Below are 17,244 nucleotides of genomic sequence, written 5' to 3'. Positions count from 1 at the left end.
ATGTGCGTATATCTCTCTATGTATGCCGATGTGTCTGTGTGCTTGCATGTGCTACAGAGCAGCCTTAGTAGGGCGGGACAGTGGAGGCTCGAGTGTGGCGCTCGCCGTTGTCTCTCTGCCCGACGATGGCAGCTGCGAACTCTTTGGATTCCTTTCTTTTTCTCTTGCTTGTATGGTGATGCTGACGGCGCGCCTTGGAGAGGGAGCGCTGGCGACCAACTCTCGCTCGCTGACTCTCGGCACCCTCGCGTCTGATGTCCTGCTCTGCGCTGGCAAGCGAGTGGGCGCGAGTCCCTGCGGGCACCATACTTATTCCGTCCTTTGTGTACTCCATTCATTCACGTTCGCACGCATTCCTCGCGACACGGCGGTGCGACGAGATCGGGTGGACGATGGGGCCCGCCCTCCCCGCTGCCCAGTGGCGGCGCGCTCTTTGCTCTGCCTGTGAGTGCGCCTTCCTGTTGCCGTGTTGGCCGCGGATGGGCGACGGTGACCGCACAGCCCCTTGTCTCCCGTTATGTCTTCTGTCCGTACGCCCAGAATGTAGGTCTCGCCCCCCGGGCCCCCTGCGTGTCCCCAGTCGGTGGCACCGTACGCTGGAATGGCGTGTAGCGCCGCACTCTCGCCTGTGCGTGCGCACCGGCGTACGCGCGTGTCTGTGCTCTTGTATGACAGACGCGCTCGACTCCTGCCGGCATGGCCTCGGTGTAGGCGGCCCGACCGCACACACACGCACACACACGCACACGCAGCCGCCGGAGGTCGGATCGATGGAGACGGATGTGCTGACTCGCCCATGGCCGCGTTGCAACTTCTTCCCTTTCGCCGTCTCCCTCCCGCTTTCTTCTTCTCCCGGTGGCGAGGGAACAGAGGCACTCCCTTGTATTCAGCGCAACGACTGCACGGGGACGCACGCGCCCGCACAAAGCCGAGCCCGACTCTCGTGTCTTCCTTTCCGCTTCCTTTCCGCTGCCGCTCGTCCGGTGTTGGTTACCGAGGAGGTGTTTCACCACCCCCTCTCTCCCCTCCCTCGTCTTCCTTCTCCACCTCTCTTGCGGGTCTGCCCGCCCGTGCCCGTGGCTCTCCTTTGCCCTCACCGCTTCCCTTTCGTGCTTTTGACCAGCGGCTCTCGCCTCCGCGCCGGCGCTGCACCCCATCGCTTCCCCTCCCCGCCTCCCTCATCCGGGTCGCGCCTCCCGCTCTCTCCCTCTCCATACCGGACTGGCAGACGCTCCCACTGCCTCCCCTTTGCGAACTACTATCGCGGCTCGTCGCACCATACAATGTGCGCAGACGCGACCCATCCGCGCCGTGCTTGCTGGTGCGGCGCAGGTGGCGTGGCCGGCTGTGTGAGGCAGCAGCATGCGTACCGATGCTCGCGACTCCTGGCTGGCGTTTTGCTGATTGTCGGTGCGCTGACGCTCGCCGTGTCCACGGCGCCTACGGCGTGGGCTGCGGGTGCCAACGTCTCGCCGGACGAGCCTGTGTACCTGCTGAACGCCATGTACTCGTTGAGCGACTACAGCTGGAAGCATGCAAAGGCGCTGTGGCTGGGCATCGACTCCGCGCTACACGCGGTCGGCTACACCGCCGCGAGCGGCCGCCCCATCAAGATCATTGAGCCGGGCCCGACGGATGACCGATCGGACATCGTAGCTGTCGTGATGAAGGCACTCAAAGACTACCCGACGCTTCTTGGCGTGATTGGACCGTACTCTGACACGCGCCTTGGTGCTCTGATGAGCAGCCCTGAGATTCAGAACAGTGGGCTGATGTTCCTGGGCCCGTTCACCGGGTCTAGCGCTATGCGTGTGTGGAACGAGAACTTGTATTTCATGCGCGCGGAGCCACGGCTGGAGATCATGGCAATGGCAAAGCACATAGCGAATACCTTCCGCGCACGCCGCACTGCGTTCACGTATGTGACGGGTGAGTGGTTCGGAAGCTTCGAGCACAAGAGTCTTGTGGAGCTGATGGCGTCCCTTTCGCTCGACCCGCCGGCTGTGTACTCCGCGCCGTACTCGACGAGCACTGCTGTGAACATGACGGCCTTCGACGCGATGGCGGACACGCACCCGCAGGTGATCATAGTCTGGGGAATACCTGCAGGGCAGGTTGTGGAGCTCCTGCAGGCTGTGCTGACGGACCCGCGTACGTCGTCGGCGTACATCATGCCGTCGTTTGCGCTGCAGCAGATGACATTCCAGGTGTACTACGATCTCGCGATGGCTGGGAAGCTGACGCCTGTGGACGGGCAGATCATTTCGAGTGCCACATCCTTTCCGCTGACGGAGCCTGCGTCGGTCCATCTGAAGGTCTTCAGGGCGCAGATGGGGGAGTACATGGTGAAGACCGGCCGCGTGGACCCGAGCCTGTGGGCCGACGAGGCGAAGGCTGTGCAGAAGTACGGCCCGTGGGAGCATGAGGCGTCGTCGGACTCTGCTGCATACGTGAACAACTTCTTCAACGAGCACCCGTGCGTAACGCAGCTGATGATTGCTGGGTGGATTTCGGGCTCGCTGATCGCGCAGACGCTTGCGGAGGAGAACCGGGTCGTGAATCGGATGGCGTACAGACAATACATGTTCTCTCAGCAGCGCTACATCGTAGGCGAGGACTTTGTTCTTGGTGACTACGGCGGGCCGTGCAACGGTGTTGCCGAATTTCTGGGCGCCGTGTGCTACTGTAACCAGGGTGGGCACTCCGCTGTCCTTTCGAGGCTTGACAAAGCCGTGTGGACGGTGATTACCGAGTCTGGCGTCAGCTTCACGCAGAAAAGCTGCTACTCCGATAGCACCACCCTCCCACGGCCGCTGAACTTCCTGACGCTGATCTTTGTGGGGCATCCGTTGCTTGCGCAGGTGGGGCTGAACGTTAACACGAGCATACCAGCACTTTTCGCCTACCTGAAGTACAGCGCGAGTCCTGTGAACGGGATTGCACTTAACGTAACAGATACTACACCACAGGCGCTGCACGATGCGGTGACGACGAACTACACTACCGACGTCGTCGTAGGCATGACAGTGAAGGGTATGAACGTCGATGAGTACTTGGTGCTCTCCCCCCTCCACCCTCGGCCACACCTAGTAGAGCCGTTAAGAAACTACATGTATCTGATGCCAACGCTTGAGCAGCAGATGTTTGTGCTGTACGCGAAGCTTTCGGCTGTGAGGGACGTGACGCCGATCGACTCGGGCGTGCATGTGGTCCTGCACGACTACGCTAGCGATGAGGTAGCGAACATCACCGCTATGCTGCGCAAGTCTGCTGCGACGTTCGACTACGACAACCCGAGCGTGACTGCGGTGCCCTCCACGAAGACTGTTGGGAGTGCGCTTGCTCGCGGGCGGATCAACGTTGTGCTTGCCGTGACAGCTGCGGATGTGGCTGGCATTGTCGACTTTCTGGTTGAGGAGAAGACCTCGATTGTTGTGGTAGTCTTCGATGACTTGGTGATTCAGTACTCTACACTTGTCACTGCCCTCAAGTCGAAGCCGGCGTCTGTGCAGGCGCGTGTGATCACGTTCACTAATCTGCCGCTCTGGAGCGACACGTCGGAGAGCGCGCATGCTGCCTCTAGGCTGTTGACAGTGTTTCACGGCGCGCTGCCTGACCCTTCCCAACACACTCCGGGATTCCTGAGCGCCGTTATAGCTGGCAGTTTTTCTGCCTCGATGAGGAGGCTTGCGGACAGCGTGCGCAGCACTTCGCTGACAGACATGGTCTATCGCGAAGGCTCTGTGACCACGACTGGCGTACCCTTTGGCAAGTTTCAGTGGGGCTGCACGACGACGCCAACGGACCGCCTCTGCGTGTACCAAAACTATGGCGCGCAGGGCATCGTGATGCTCTCCGTGCAGCGGATGCTGGACCCGACGGTGCCGCAGCTGTCTTCCCCGATGACGCCTACAATGGAGTATCGGCCGCGCAAAAAGCTGGATAAGCTGACGTCCTCGGAACGCAACGGCCTCATCGCTGGCCTCGTTATGTTCACTGTCATCTTGCTTGCGGTTGTTGGGCTGGCTCTGTACTGCTGCATGGACAGCCGCAACAACGACGCCGCGCCGAAGGACGGTGACGAGCCGGTGACGCTGCTCTTCACGGACATTGAGAGCAGCACTGCGCTGTGGGCGGCGCTGCCACAGCTGATGGCTGACGCGATTGCTGCGCACCACCGTGTGATCCGGCAGCTGTTGAAGAAGTACGGGGGCTACGAGGTGAAGACGATCGGCGACTCGTTCATGATCGCGTGCAGGAGCGCGCACAGCGCTGTGAGCCTTGCATGCGAGATCCAGACGAAGCTGCTGAAGCACGACTGGGGTACGGAGGCGCTGGACAGCGCGTACCGCGAGTTCGAGCTTGCGCGCGTGGACACTTTGGACGACTACGTGCCGCCGACTGCGCGGCTGAGCGAGGAGGAGTACGCTGCGCTGTGGCGCGGGCTGCGCGTGCGCGTGGGGATCCACACGGGGCTGACCGACATCCGCTACGACGAGGTGACGAAGGGGTACGACTACTACGGCGACACGCCGAACATGGCTGCGCGCACGGAGGCTGTTGCGAATGGCGGGCAGGTTGTCGCGACGGAGGCTACGTGGTGGGCGCTGTCGAACGACGAGCGCGCGGGTACTGCGCACACTGCGATGGGACCGCAGGGGCTGCGCGGTGTGCCGTTCGCCGTGGAGATGTTCCAGCTGAACGCTGTGCCTGGCCGCCGCCACGCTGCGCTGCGCACTGAGATCGAGGCGATGCTGCCGGAGGGTACAGCGACGGAGACGGCCTCGAGCGCTGCAGGCGCGCTGCTATCGTCTGCGGGCACGATAAATGGCCCTGCTGCTGGCATTGCCTTCGTGCTGACGAGCTGCTTTGCGCCGTACCCCGCTGCGCAGCGCGTGCGAGAGCTGCAGCCGCTGCTGAGCAAGTGGGGCGTTGGTGCGCCGCCGCGGAGTCGTCTTGTGAGTGAGGAGGACTACTGCCAGGGGCTGATGAACCGTCTTGCGGTTCGGATTGCGACGGTGTCGCAGGCCCGCCAGCGGATGGGCAGTAACGAGGCTGGTGTTTCAGGAGATATACAGAACCTTATTTCTAGTGGATTGCTGAACCCGTTGCTGGGTGAGGGCAGCTTTATCTCGGACGGCGCGAGGGCACGGCATTCGGGGGTGATAGCGGTGCCGCCCACTGCGGAACCGTCTGCGATGCGTGGGTGGCGTGTGCTCCGCAAAATCCCTGAACGACCTACGGCTTGTAATGTGCGCGACAAGCAGTGAAGAGAGCCCTGCGGCGACCTCTGACCGGCGAGGCGATGAGCTGGTGCGGCCTGTGGCCAGGCCTTCGCCGCCTTTCGCGCTCCGCTCCGGAAATGTGTCATCTCCGCAGCCACAGCGGCTAGCGGCAGTCTTCCTGCGGTGGCCCGTCGTCGCATGCTGTACAGTGGTGCAGCTCTGAGGAGGCGCACACGATGCTGTCCGCTGTCTCTTTCTTCTGGTACAGAGAGGTCGGAAGCGGTGCGTATGTACCCATGTGCCTCGTTGATGTGCGTGTGCGTGCCGAAGTACGCGGCTGAATGTATCTACCTATATACATGCATACACAGGTATCTGTGCCTCTACGTGAGCCGATGTATGGATGGTTGTGCATCTGTAAATAAATACAGATCTATATATATGTAACGTGTATGGATGTGTATATGCGTGCCGATGAGTGCATGTATATGCGTATGTGTGTGCATGTGCGTATATCTCTCTATGTATGCCGATGTGTCTGTGTGCTTGCATGTGCTACGGAGCAGCCTTAGTAGGGCGGGACAGTGGAGGCTCGAGTGTGGCGCTCGCCGTTGTCTCTCTGCCCGACGATGGCAGCTGCGAACTCTTTGGATTCCTTTCTTTTTCTCTTGCTTGTATGGTGATGCTGACGGCGCGCCTTGGAGAGGGAGCGCTGGCGACCAACTCTCGCTCGCTGACTCTCGGCACCCTCGCGTCTGATGTCCTGCTCTGCGCTGGCAAGCGAGTGGGCGCGAGTCCCTGCGGGCACCATACTTATTCCGTCCTTTGTGTACTCCATTCATTCACGTTCGCACGCATTCCTCGCGACACGGCGGTGCGACGAGATCGGGTGGACGATGGGGCCCGCCCTCCCCGCTGCCCAGTGGCGGCGCGCTCTTTGCTCTGCCTGTGAGTGCGCCTTCCTGTTGCCGTGTTGGCCGCGGATGGGCGACGGTGACCGCACAGCCCCTTGTCTCCCGTTATGTCTTCTGTCCGTACGCCCAGAATGTAGGTCTCGCCCCCCGGGCCCCCTGCGTGTCCCCACTCGGTGGCACCGTACGCTGGAATGGCGTGTAGCGCCGCACTCTCGCCTGTGCGTGCGCACCGGCGTACGCGCGTGTCTGTGCTCTTGTATGACAGACGCGCTCGACTCCTGCCGGCATGGCCTCGGTGTAGGCGGCCCGACCGCACACACACGCACACACACGCACACGCAGCCGCCGGAGGTCGGATCGATGGAGACGGATGTGCTGACTCGCCCATGGCCGCGTTGCAACTTCTTCCCTTTCGCCGTCTCCCTCCCGCTTTCTTCTTCTCCCGGTGGCGAGGGAACAGAGGCACTCCCTTGTATTCAGCGCAACGACTGCACGGGGACGCACGCGCCCGCACAAAGCCGAGCCCGACTCTCGTGTCTTCCTTTCCGCTTCCTTTCCGCTGCCGCTCGTCCGGTGTTGGTTACCGAGGAGGTGTTTCACCACCCCCTCTCTCCCCTCCCTCGTCTTCCTTCTCCACCTCTCTTGCGGGTCTGCCCGCCCGTGCCCGTGGCTCTCCTTTGCCCTCACCGCTTCCCTTTCGTGCTTTTGACCAGCGGCTCTCGCCTCCGCGCCGGCGCTGCACCCCATCGCTTCCCCTCCCCGCCTCCCTCATCCGGGTCGCGCCTCCCGCTCTCTCCCTCTCCATACCGGACTGGCAGACGCTCCCACTGCCTCCCCTTTGCGAACTACTATCGCGGCTCGTCGCACCATACAATGTGCGCAGACGCGACCCATCCGCGCCGTGCTTGCTGGTGCGGCGCAGGTGGCGTGGCCGGCTGTGTGAGGCAGCAGCATGCGTACCGATGCTCGCGACTCCTGGCTGGCGTTTTGCTGATTGTCGGTGCGCTGACGCTCGCCGTGTCCACGGCGCCTACGGCGTGGGCTGCGGGTGCCAACGTCTCGCCGGACGAGCCTGTGTACCTGCTGAACGCCATGTACTCGTTGAGCGACTACAGCTGGAAGCATGCAAAGGCGCTGTGGCTGGGCATCGACTCCGCGCTACACGCGGTCGGCTACACCGCCGCGAGCGGCCGCCCCATCAAGATCATTGAGCCGGGCCCGACGGATGACCGATCGGACATCGTAGCTGTCGTGATGAAGGCACTCAAAGACTACCCGACGCTTCTTGGCGTGATTGGACCGTACTCTGACACGCGCCTTGGTGCTCTGATGAGCAGCCCTGAGATTCAGAACAGTGGGCTGATGTTCCTGGGCCCGTTCACCGGGTCTAGCGCTATGCGTGTGTGGAACGAGAACTTGTATTTCATGCGCGCGGAGCCACGGCTGGAGATCATGGCAATGGCAAAGCACATAGCGAATACCTTCCGCGCACGCCGCACTGCGTTCACGTATGTGACGGGTGAGTGGTTCGGAAGCTTCGAGCACAAGAGTCTTGTGGAGCTGATGGCGTCCCTTTCGCTCGACCCGCCGGCTGTGTACTCCGCGCCGTACTCGACGAGCACTGCTGTGAACATGACGGCCTTCGACGCGATGGCGGACACGCACCCGCAGGTGATCATAGTCTGGGGAATACCTGCAGGGCAGGTTGTGGAGCTCCTGCAGGCTGTGCTGACGGACCCGCGTACGTCGTCGGCGTACATCATGCCGTCGTTTGCGCTGCAGCAGATGACATTCCAGGTGTACTACGATCTCGCGATGGCTGGGAAGCTGACGCCTGTGGACGGGCAGATCATTTCGAGTGCCACATCCTTTCCGCTGACGGAGCCTGCGTCGGTCCATCTGAAGGTCTTCAGGGCGCAGATGGGGGAGTACATGGTGAAGACCGGCCGCGTGGACCCGAGCCTGTGGGCCGACGAGGCGAAGGCTGTGCAGAAGTACGGCCCGTGGGAGCATGAGGCGTCGTCGGACTCTGCTGCATACGTGAACAACTTCTTCAACGAGCACCCGTGCGTAACGCAGCTGATGATTGCTGGGTGGATTTCGGGCTCGCTGATCGCGCAGACGCTTGCGGAGGAGAACCGGGTCGTGAATCGGATGGCGTACAGACAATACATGTTCTCTCAGCAGCGCTACATCGTAGGCGAGGACTTTGTTCTTGGTGACTACGGCGGGCCGTGCAACGGTGTTGCCGAATTTCTGGGCGCCGTGTGCTACTGTAACCAGGGTGGGCACTCCGCTGTCCTTTCGAGGCTTGACAAAGCCGTGTGGACGGTGATTACCGAGTCTGGCGTCAGCTTCACGCAGAAAAGCTGCTACTCCGATAGCACCACCCTCCCACGGCCGCTGAACTTCCTGACGCTGATCTTTGTGGGGCATCCGTTGCTTGCGCAGGTGGGGCTGAACGTTAACACGAGCATACCAGCACTTTTCGCCTACCTGAAGTACAGCGCGAGTCCTGTGAACGGGATTGCACTTAACGTAACAGATACTACACCACAGGCGCTGCACGATGCGGTGACGACGAACTACACTACCGACGTCGTCGTAGGCATGACAGTGAAGGGTATGAACGTCGATGAGTACTTGGTGCTCTCCCCCCTCCACCCTCGGCCACACCTAGTAGAGCCGTTAAGAAACTACGTGTATCTGATGCCAACGCTTGAGCAGCAGATGTTTGTGCTGTACGCGAAGCTTTCGGCTGTGAGGGACGTGACGTCGATCGACTCGGGCGTGCATGTGGTCCTGCACGACTACGCTAGCGATGAGGTAGCGAACATCACCGCTATGCTGCGCAAGTCTGCTGCGACGTTCGACTACGACAACCCGAGCGTGACTGCGGTGCCCTCCACGAAGACTGTTGGGAGTGCGCTTGCTCGCGGGCGGATCAACGTTGTGCTTGCCGTGACAGCTGCGGATGTGGCTGGCATTGTCGACTTTCTGGTTGAGGAGAAGACCTCGATTGTTGTGGTAGTCTTCGATGACTTGGTGATTCAGTACTCTACACTTGTCACTGCCCTCAAGTCGAAGCCGGCGTCTGTGCAGGCGCGTGTGATCACGTTCACTAATCTGCCGCTCTGGAGCGACACGTCGGAGAGCGCGCATGCTGCCTCTAGGCTGCTGACAGTGTTTCACGGCGCGCTGCCTGACCCTTCCCAACACACTCCGGGCTCCCTGAGCGCCGTTATAGCTGGCAGTTTTTCTGCCTCGATGAGGAGGCTTGCGGACAGCGTGCACAGCACTTCGCTGACAGACATGGTCTATCGCGAAAGCTCTGTGACCACGACTGGCGTACCCTTTGGCAAGTTTCATTGGGGCTGCACGACGACGCCAACGGACCGCCTCTGCGTGTACCAAAACTATGGCGCGCAGGGCATCGTGATGCTCTCCGTGCAGCGGATGCTGGACCCGACGGTGCCGCAGCTGTCTTCCCCGATGACGCCTACAATGGAGTATCGGCCGCGCAAAAAGCTGGATAAGCTGACGTCCTCGGAACGCAACGGCCTCATCGCTGGCCTCGTTATGTTCACTGTCATCTTGCTTGCGGTTGTTGGGCTGGCTCTGTACTGCTGCATGGACAGCCGCAACAACGACGCCGCGCCGAAGGACGGTGACGAGCCGGTGACGCTGCTCTTCACGGACATTGAGAGCAGCACTGCGCTGTGGGCGGCGCTGCCACAGCTGATGGCTGACGCGATTGCTGCGCACCACCGTGTGATCCGGCAGCTGTTGAAGAAGTACGGGGGCTACGAGGTGAAGACGATCGGCGACTCGTTCATGATCGCGTGCAGGAGCGCGCACAGCGCTGTGAGCCTTGCATGCGAGATCCAGACGAAGCTGCTGAAGCACGACTGGGGTACGGAGGCGCTGGACAGCGCGTACCGCGAGTTCGAGCTTGCGCGCGTGGACACTTTGGACGACTACGTGCCGCCGACTGCGCGGCTGAGCGAGGAGGAGTACGCTGCGCTGTGGCGCGGGCTGCGCGTGCGCGTGGGGATCCACACGGGGCTGACCGACATCCGCTACGACGAGGTGACGAAGGGGTACGACTACTACGGCGACACGCCGAACATGGCTGCGCGCACGGAGGCTGTTGCGAATGGCGGGCAGGTTGTCGCGACGGAGGCTACGTGGTGGGCGCTGTCGAACGACGAGCGCGCGGGTACTGCACACACTGCGATGGGACCGCAGGGGCTGCGCGGTGTGCCGTTCGCCGTGGAGATGTTCCAGCTGAACGCTGTGCCTGGCCGCCGCCACGCTGCGCTGCGCACTGAGATCGAGGCGATGCTGCCGGAGGGTACAGCGACGGAGACGGCCTCGAGCGCTGCAGGCGCGCTGCTATCGTCTGCGGGCACGATAAATGGCCCTGCTGCTGGCATTGCCTTCGTGCTGACGAGCTGCTTTGCGCCGTACCCCGCTGCGCAGCGCGTGCGAGAGCTGCAGCCGCTGCTGAGCAAGTGGGGCGTTGGTGCGCCGCCGCGGAGTCGTCTTGTGAGTGAGGAGGACTACTGCCAGGGGCTGATGAACCGTCTTGCGGTTCGGATTGCGACGGTGTCGCAGGCCCGCCAGCGGATGGGCAGTAACGAGGCTGGTGTTTCAGGAGATATATAGAACCTTATTTCTAGTGGATTGCTGAACCCGTTGCTGGGTGAGGGCAGCTTTATCTCGGACGGCGCGAGGGCACGGCATTCGGGGGTGATAGCGGTGCCGCCCACTGCGGAACCGTCTGCGATGCGTGGGTGGCGTGTGCTCCGCAAAATCCCTGAACGACCTACGGCTTGTAATGTGCGCGACAAGCAGTGAAGAGAGCCCTGCGGCGACCTCTGACCGGCGAGGCGATGAGCTGGTGCGGCCTGTGGCCAGGCCTTCGCCGCCTTTCGCGCTCCGCTCCGGAAATGTGTCATCTCCGCAGCCACAGCGGCTAGCGGCAGTCTTCCTGCGGTGGCCCGTCGTCGCATGCTGTACAGTGGTGCAGCTCTGAGGAGGCGCACACGATGCTGTCCGCTGTCTCTTTCTTCTGGTACAGAGAGGTCGGAAGCGGTGCGTATGTACCCATGTGCCTCGTTGATGTGCGTGTGCGTGCCGAAGTACGCGGCTGAATGTATCTACCTATATACATGCATACACAGGTATCTGTGCCTCTACGTGAGCCGATGTATGGATGGTTGTGCATCTATAAATAAATACAGATCTATATATATGTAACGTGTGTGGATGTGTATATGCGTGCCGATGAGTGCATGTATATGCGTATGTGTGTGCATGTGCGTATATCTCTCTATGTATGCCGATGTGTCTGTGTGCTTGCATGTGCTACAGAGCAGCCTTAGTAGGGCGGGACAGTGGAGGCTCGAGTGTGGCGCTCGCCGTTGTCTCTCTGCCCGACGATGGCAGCTGCGAACTCTTTGGATTCCTTTCTTTTTCTCTTGCTTGTATGGTGATGCTGACGGCGCGCCTTGGAGAGGGAGCGCTGGCGACCAACTCTCGCTCGCTGACTCTCGGCACCCTCGCGTCTGATGTCCTGCTCTGCGCTGGCAAGCGAGTGGGCGCGAGTCCCTGCGGGCACCATACTTATTCCGTCCTTTGTGTACTCCATTCATTCACGTTCGCACGCATTCCTCGCGACACGGCGGTGCGACGAGATCGGGTGGACGATGGGGCCCGCCCTCCCCGCTGCCCAGTGGCGGCGCGCTCTTTGCTCTGCCTGTGAGTGCGCCTTCCTGTTGCCGTGTTGGCCGCGGATGGGCGACGGTGACCGCACAGCCCCTTGTCTCCCGTTATGTCTTCTGTCCGTACGCCCAGAATGTAGGTCTCGCCCCCCGGGCCCCCTGCGTGTCCCCACTCGGTGGCACCGTACGCTGGAATGGCGTGTAGCGCCGCACTCTCGCCTGTGCGTGCGCACCGGCGTACGCGCGTGTCTGTGCTCTTGTATGACAGACGCGCTCGACTCCTGCCGGCATGGCCTCGGTGTAGGCGGCCCGACCGCACACACACGCACACACACGCACACGCAGCCGCCGGAGGTCGGATCGATGGAGACGGATGTGCTGACTCGCCCATGGCCGCGTTGCAACTTCTTCCCTTTCGCCGTCTCCCTCCCGCTTTCTTCTTCTCCCGGTGGCGAGGGAACAGAGGCACTCCCTTGTATTCAGCGCAACGACTGCACGGGGACGCACGCGCCCGCACAAAGCCGAGCCCGACTCTCGTGTCTTCCTTTCCGCTTCCTTTCCGCTGCCGCTCGTCCGGTGTTGGTTACCGAGGAGGTGTTTCACCACCCCCTCTCTCCCCTCCCTCGTCTTCCTTCTCCACCTCTCTTGCGGGTCTGCCCGCCCGTGCCCGTGGCTCTCCTTTGCCCTCACCGCTTCCCTTTCGTGCTTTTGACCAGCGGCTCTCGCCTCCGCGCCGGCGCTGCACCCCATCGCTTCCCCTCCCCGCCTCCCTCATCCGGGTCGCGCCTCCCGCTCTCTCCCTCTCCATACCGGACTGGCAGACGCTCCCACTGCCTCCCCTTTGCGAACTACTATCGCGGCTCGTCGCACCATACAATGTGCGCAGACGCGACCCATCCGCGCCGTGCTTGCTGGTGCGGCGCAGGTGGCGTGGCCGGCTGTGTGAGGCAGCAACATGCGTACCGATGCTCGCGACTCCTGGCTGGCGTTTTGCTGATTGTCGGTGCGCTGACGCTCGCCGTGTCCACGGCGCCTACGGCGTGGGCTGCGGGTGCCAACGTCTCGCCGGACGAGCCTGTGTACCTGCTGAACGCCATGTACTCGTTGAGCGACTACATCTGGAAGCAGGCAAAGGGTCTGTGGTTGGGGAACGCGGCCGCTTCACACGCGGTTGGTTACGCCACCGCGAGCGGCCGCCCCTTCAAGATCATTGAGCCGGGCCCGACGGATGACCGATCGGACATCGTAGCTGTCGTGATGAAGGCACTCAAAGACTAGCCCGACGCTTCTTGGCGTGATTGGACCGTACTCTGACACGCGCCTTGGTGCTCTGATGAGCAGCCCTGAGATTCAGAACAGTGGGCTGATGTTCCTGGGCCCGTTCACCGGGTCTAGCGCTACGCGTGTGTGGAACGAGAACTTGTATTTCATGCGCGCGGAGCCACGGCTGGAGATCATGGCAATGGCAAAGCACATAGCGAATACCTTCCGCGCACGCCGCACTGCGTTCATGTACGTGACGGGTGAGTGGTTCGGAAGCTTCGAGCACAAGAGTCTTGTGGAGCTGATGGCGTCCCTTTCGCTCGACCCGCCGGCTGTGTACTCCGCGCCGTACTCGACGAGCACTGCTGTGAACATGACGGCCTTCGACGCGATGGCGGACACGCACCCGCAGGTGATCATAGTCTGGGGAATACCTGCAGGGCAGGTTGTGGAGCTCCTGCAGGCTGTGCTGACGGACCCGCGTACGTCGTCGGCGTACATCATGCCGTCGTTTGCGCTGCAGCAGATGACATTCCAGGTGTACTACGATCTCGCGATGGCTGGGAAGCTGACGCCTGTGGACGGGCAGATCATTTCGAGTGCCACATCCTTTCCGCTGACGGAGCCTGCGTCGGTCCATCTGAAGGTCTTCAGGGCGCAGATGGGGGAGTACATGGTGAAGACCGGCCGCGTGGACCCGAGCCTGTGGGCCGACGAGGCGAAGGCTGTGCAGAAGTACGGCCCGTGGGAGCATGAGGCGTCGTCGGACTCTGCTGCATACGTGAACAACTTCTTCAACGAGCACCCGTGCGTAACGCAGCTGATGATTGCTGGGTGGATTTCGGGCTCGCTGATCGCGCAGACGCTTGCGGAAGCGCACGGGATCGTGAATCGGATGGCGTACAGACAATACATGTTCTCTCAGCAGCGCTACATCGTAGGCGAGGACTTTGTTCTTGGTGACTACGGCGGGCCGTGCAACGGTGTTGCCGAATTTCTGGGCGCCGTGTGCTACTGTAACCAGGGTGGGCACTCCGCTGTCCTTTCGAGGCTTGACAAAGCCGTGTGGACGGTGATTACCGAGTCTGGCGTCAGCTTCGCGCAGAGCACCTGCTACTCCGATAGCACCACCCTCCCACGGCCGCTGAACTTCCTGACGCTTCTCTACACCGACTACCCCCCTCTCAAGCGCGCGGCCGAGAATATCGAGTACGTGGTACAGGCACTTGTGAAGCACACAAAGTTCACCGAACGGCAGGTAACGTTCGGCTCGATCAGCGTAACGGAAGGTACGGTGCAGGCGCTGCTGGATGATCGTCTGCTGAATGACAGTGTCCACATTCTTTCAGGCACGCTTGTGAAGGGTGTGAACGTCGATGAGTACTTGGTGCTCTCCCCCCTCCACCCTCGGCCACACCTAGTAGAGCCGTTAAGAAACTACGTGTATCTGATGCCAACGCTTGAGCAGCAGATGTTTGTGCTGTACGCGAAGCTTTCGGCTTTGAGGGACGTGACGCCGATCGACTCGGGCGTGCATGTGGTCCTGCACGACTACGCTAGCGATGAGGTAGCGAACATCACCGCTATGCTGCGCAAGTCTGCTGCGACGTTCGACTACGACAACCCGAGCGTGACTGCGGTGCCCTCCACGAAGACTGTTGGGAGTGCGCTTGCTCGCGGGCGGATCAACGTTGTGCTTGCCGTGACAGCTGCGGATGTGGCTGGCATTGTCGACTTTCTGGTTGAGGAGAAGACCTCGATTGTTGTGGTAGTCTTCGATGACTTGGTGATTCAGTACTCTACACTTGTCACTGCCCTCAAGTCGAAGCCGGCGTCTGTGCAGGCGCGTGTGATCACGTTCACTAATCTGCCGCTCTGGAGCGACACGTCGGAGAGCGCGCATGCTCGGAACCCTGTACTGAAAATGTTTCATGAGGCGATGCAAGATCCTGCTAACTATACGCCAGGCTCGCTGAGTGACGTTTCAACGACGATGTTTATGTTGCAGATTCTTACCAACACGCCAAACGGGAATGCTTCTGCATTCGAGAAAACACTGTACAGCAGTGGCGTTATCGCCACTAACGGGTTGTCTTTTGGCAGGTTTCAGTGGGGCTGCACGACGACGTCAACGGACCGCCTCTGCGTGTACCAAAACTATGGCGCGCAGGGCATCGTGATGCTCTCCGTGCAGCGGATGCTGGACCCGACGGTGCCGCAGCTGTCTTCCCCGATGACGCCTACAATGGAGTATCGGCCGCGCAAAAAGCTGGATAAGCTGACGTCCTCGGAACGCAACGGCCTCATCGCTGGCCTCGTTATGTTCACTGTCATCTTGCTTGCGGTTGTTGGGCTGGCTCTGTACTGCTGCATGGACAGCCGCAACAACGACGCCGCGCCGAAGGACGGTGACGAGCCGGTGACGCTGCTCTTCACGGACATTGAGGGCAGCACTGCGCTGTGGGCGGCGCTGCCACAGCTGATGGCTGACGCGATTGCTGCGCACCACCGTGTGATCCGGCAGCTGTTGAAGAAGTACGGGGGCTACGAGGTGAAGACGATCGGCGACTCGTTCATGATCGCGTGCAGGAGCGCGCACAGCGCTGTGAGCCTTGCATGCGAGATCCAGACGAAGCTGCTGAAGCACGACTGGGGTACGGAGGCGCTGGACAGCGCGTACCGCGAGTTCGAGCTTGCGCGCGTGGACACTTTGGACGACTACGTGCCGCCGACTGCGCGGCTGAGCGAGGAGGAGTACGCTGCGCTGTGGCGCGGGCTGCGCGTGCGCGTGGGGATCCACACGGGGCTGACCGACATCCGCTACGACGAGGTGACGAAGGGGTACGACTACTACGGCGACACGCCGAACATGGCTGCGCGCACGGAGGCTGTTGCGAATGGCGGGCAGGTTGTCGCGACGGAGGCTACGTGGTGGGCGCTGTCGAACGACGAGCGCGCGGGTACTGCGCACACTGCGATGGGACCGCAGGGGCTGCGCGGTGTGCCGTTCGCCGTGGAGATGTTCCAGCTGAACGCTGTGCCTGGCCGCCGCCACGCTGCGCTGCGCACTGAGATCGAGGCGATGCTGCCGGAGGGTACAGCGACGGAGACGGCCTCGAGCGCTGCAGGCGCGCTGCTATCGTCTGTGGGCACGATAAACGGCCCTGCTGCTGGCATTGCCTTCGTGCTGACGAGCTGCTTTGCGCCGTACCCCGCTGCGCAGCGCGTGCGAGAGCTGCAGCCGCTGCTGAGCAAGTGGGGCGTTGGTGCGCCGCCGCGGAGTCGTCTTGTGAGTGAGGAGGACTACTGCCAGGGGCTGATGAACCGTCTTGCGGTTCGGATTGCGACGGTGTCGCAGGCCCGCCAGCGGATGAACAACAACGGTGCAGCGGAGGCAGGCGATGTGCGGCACGCTGATACAGCTGAAGTGCTGAACCCGTTGCTGGGTGAGGGCAGCTTTATCTCGGACGGCGCGAGGGCACGGCATTCGGGGGTGATAGCGGTGCCGCCCACTGCGGAACCGTCTGCGATGCGCGAGTCACGTGTCTGGAGGAGATCTTTTCCAGGCGGTTTCTTTCCGTCGACAAAATTGCTAGAAATGGAGCAGCAAAGTATGAGCGCTGTGGGATGGGAGGATGACGTAGTCCTGTTCACCGCTCAGGCGTCACGGCGGCCGTCAGCGGCGCGCAATTCGCGGAGCGCGAGCGTGTCATGCGAGGTCGTCGTTGTGCGGATGCCGATGAAGCTCGGGTGCCGCCGCCGCCCAAGCTTGCTGGAGCCGTTGGCGGAGGATGAGGCCGAGGAGGCGTAGTCTGGAGGAGCGGGAGCTCACCTTCGAAAGCTGTGTCTGTGGTGGCGGGCTGGTGTAGCTCCGCGCCGCGCCGCTATGCTGTGTGCGGTCAGTGGCGGGGTTCAGGGATTGGCTGCTGCGACAGATGTCGTCTGCTTGCTGCTTGCATGTGTGTCTGTGTGTGTGTGTGTGTGCGAAGACAGCGCCGCGAGGGCGGCGTGCGCAAGAGCCGTGGGATCTTCGCGGGGACGTGCCACAATGCATTCAGGAGGATGGCGGCTGCGCACAGCATGATGCGAGCGGGATTATGTGTGCGCTTAGTGCAA

General features: G+C 61.7%; 2 protein-coding genes and 1 pseudogene across 2 annotated transcripts, besides 1 other annotated feature; all 3 read left to right on the top strand.

Moving 5' to 3' along the window:
* Positions 1–1,283: 1,283 nt before the first annotated feature.
* Positions 1,284–5,270, top strand: RAC-B3 (receptor-type adenylate cyclase b; the record flags this gene model as incomplete). The annotated part of the gene is made up of 1 exon (XM_001682216.1): positions 1,284–5,270. The coding sequence occupies one exon, from the start codon at positions 1,284–1,286 to the stop codon at positions 5,268–5,270; it is 3,987 nt and encodes a 1,328-aa protein (XP_001682268.1).
* Positions 5,271–7,012: 1,742 nt separating this feature from the next.
* Positions 7,013–10,807, top strand: RAC-B2 (receptor-type adenylate cyclase b; the record flags this gene model as incomplete). Its single annotated transcript, XM_001682215.1, has 1 exon — positions 7,013–10,807. One exon carries the CDS (start codon positions 7,013–7,015, stop codon positions 10,805–10,807), a length of 3,795 nt encoding a protein of 1,264 aa, XP_001682267.1.
* Positions 10,808–12,960: 2,153 nt separating this feature from the next.
* Positions 12,961–16,939, top strand: RAC-B1 (annotated as a pseudogene).
* Positions 12,961–16,939: a sequence feature.
* Positions 16,940–17,244: the final 305 nt, after the last annotated feature.

The sequence above is a fragment of the Leishmania major genome, chromosome 17, assembly GCF_000002725.2.
Source record: "Leishmania major strain Friedlin complete genome, chromosome 17".
NCBI classification, from domain to species: domain Eukaryota; phylum Euglenozoa; class Kinetoplastea; order Trypanosomatida; family Trypanosomatidae; genus Leishmania; species Leishmania major.
This window is presented reverse-complemented; position numbering and strand designations above follow the sequence as displayed.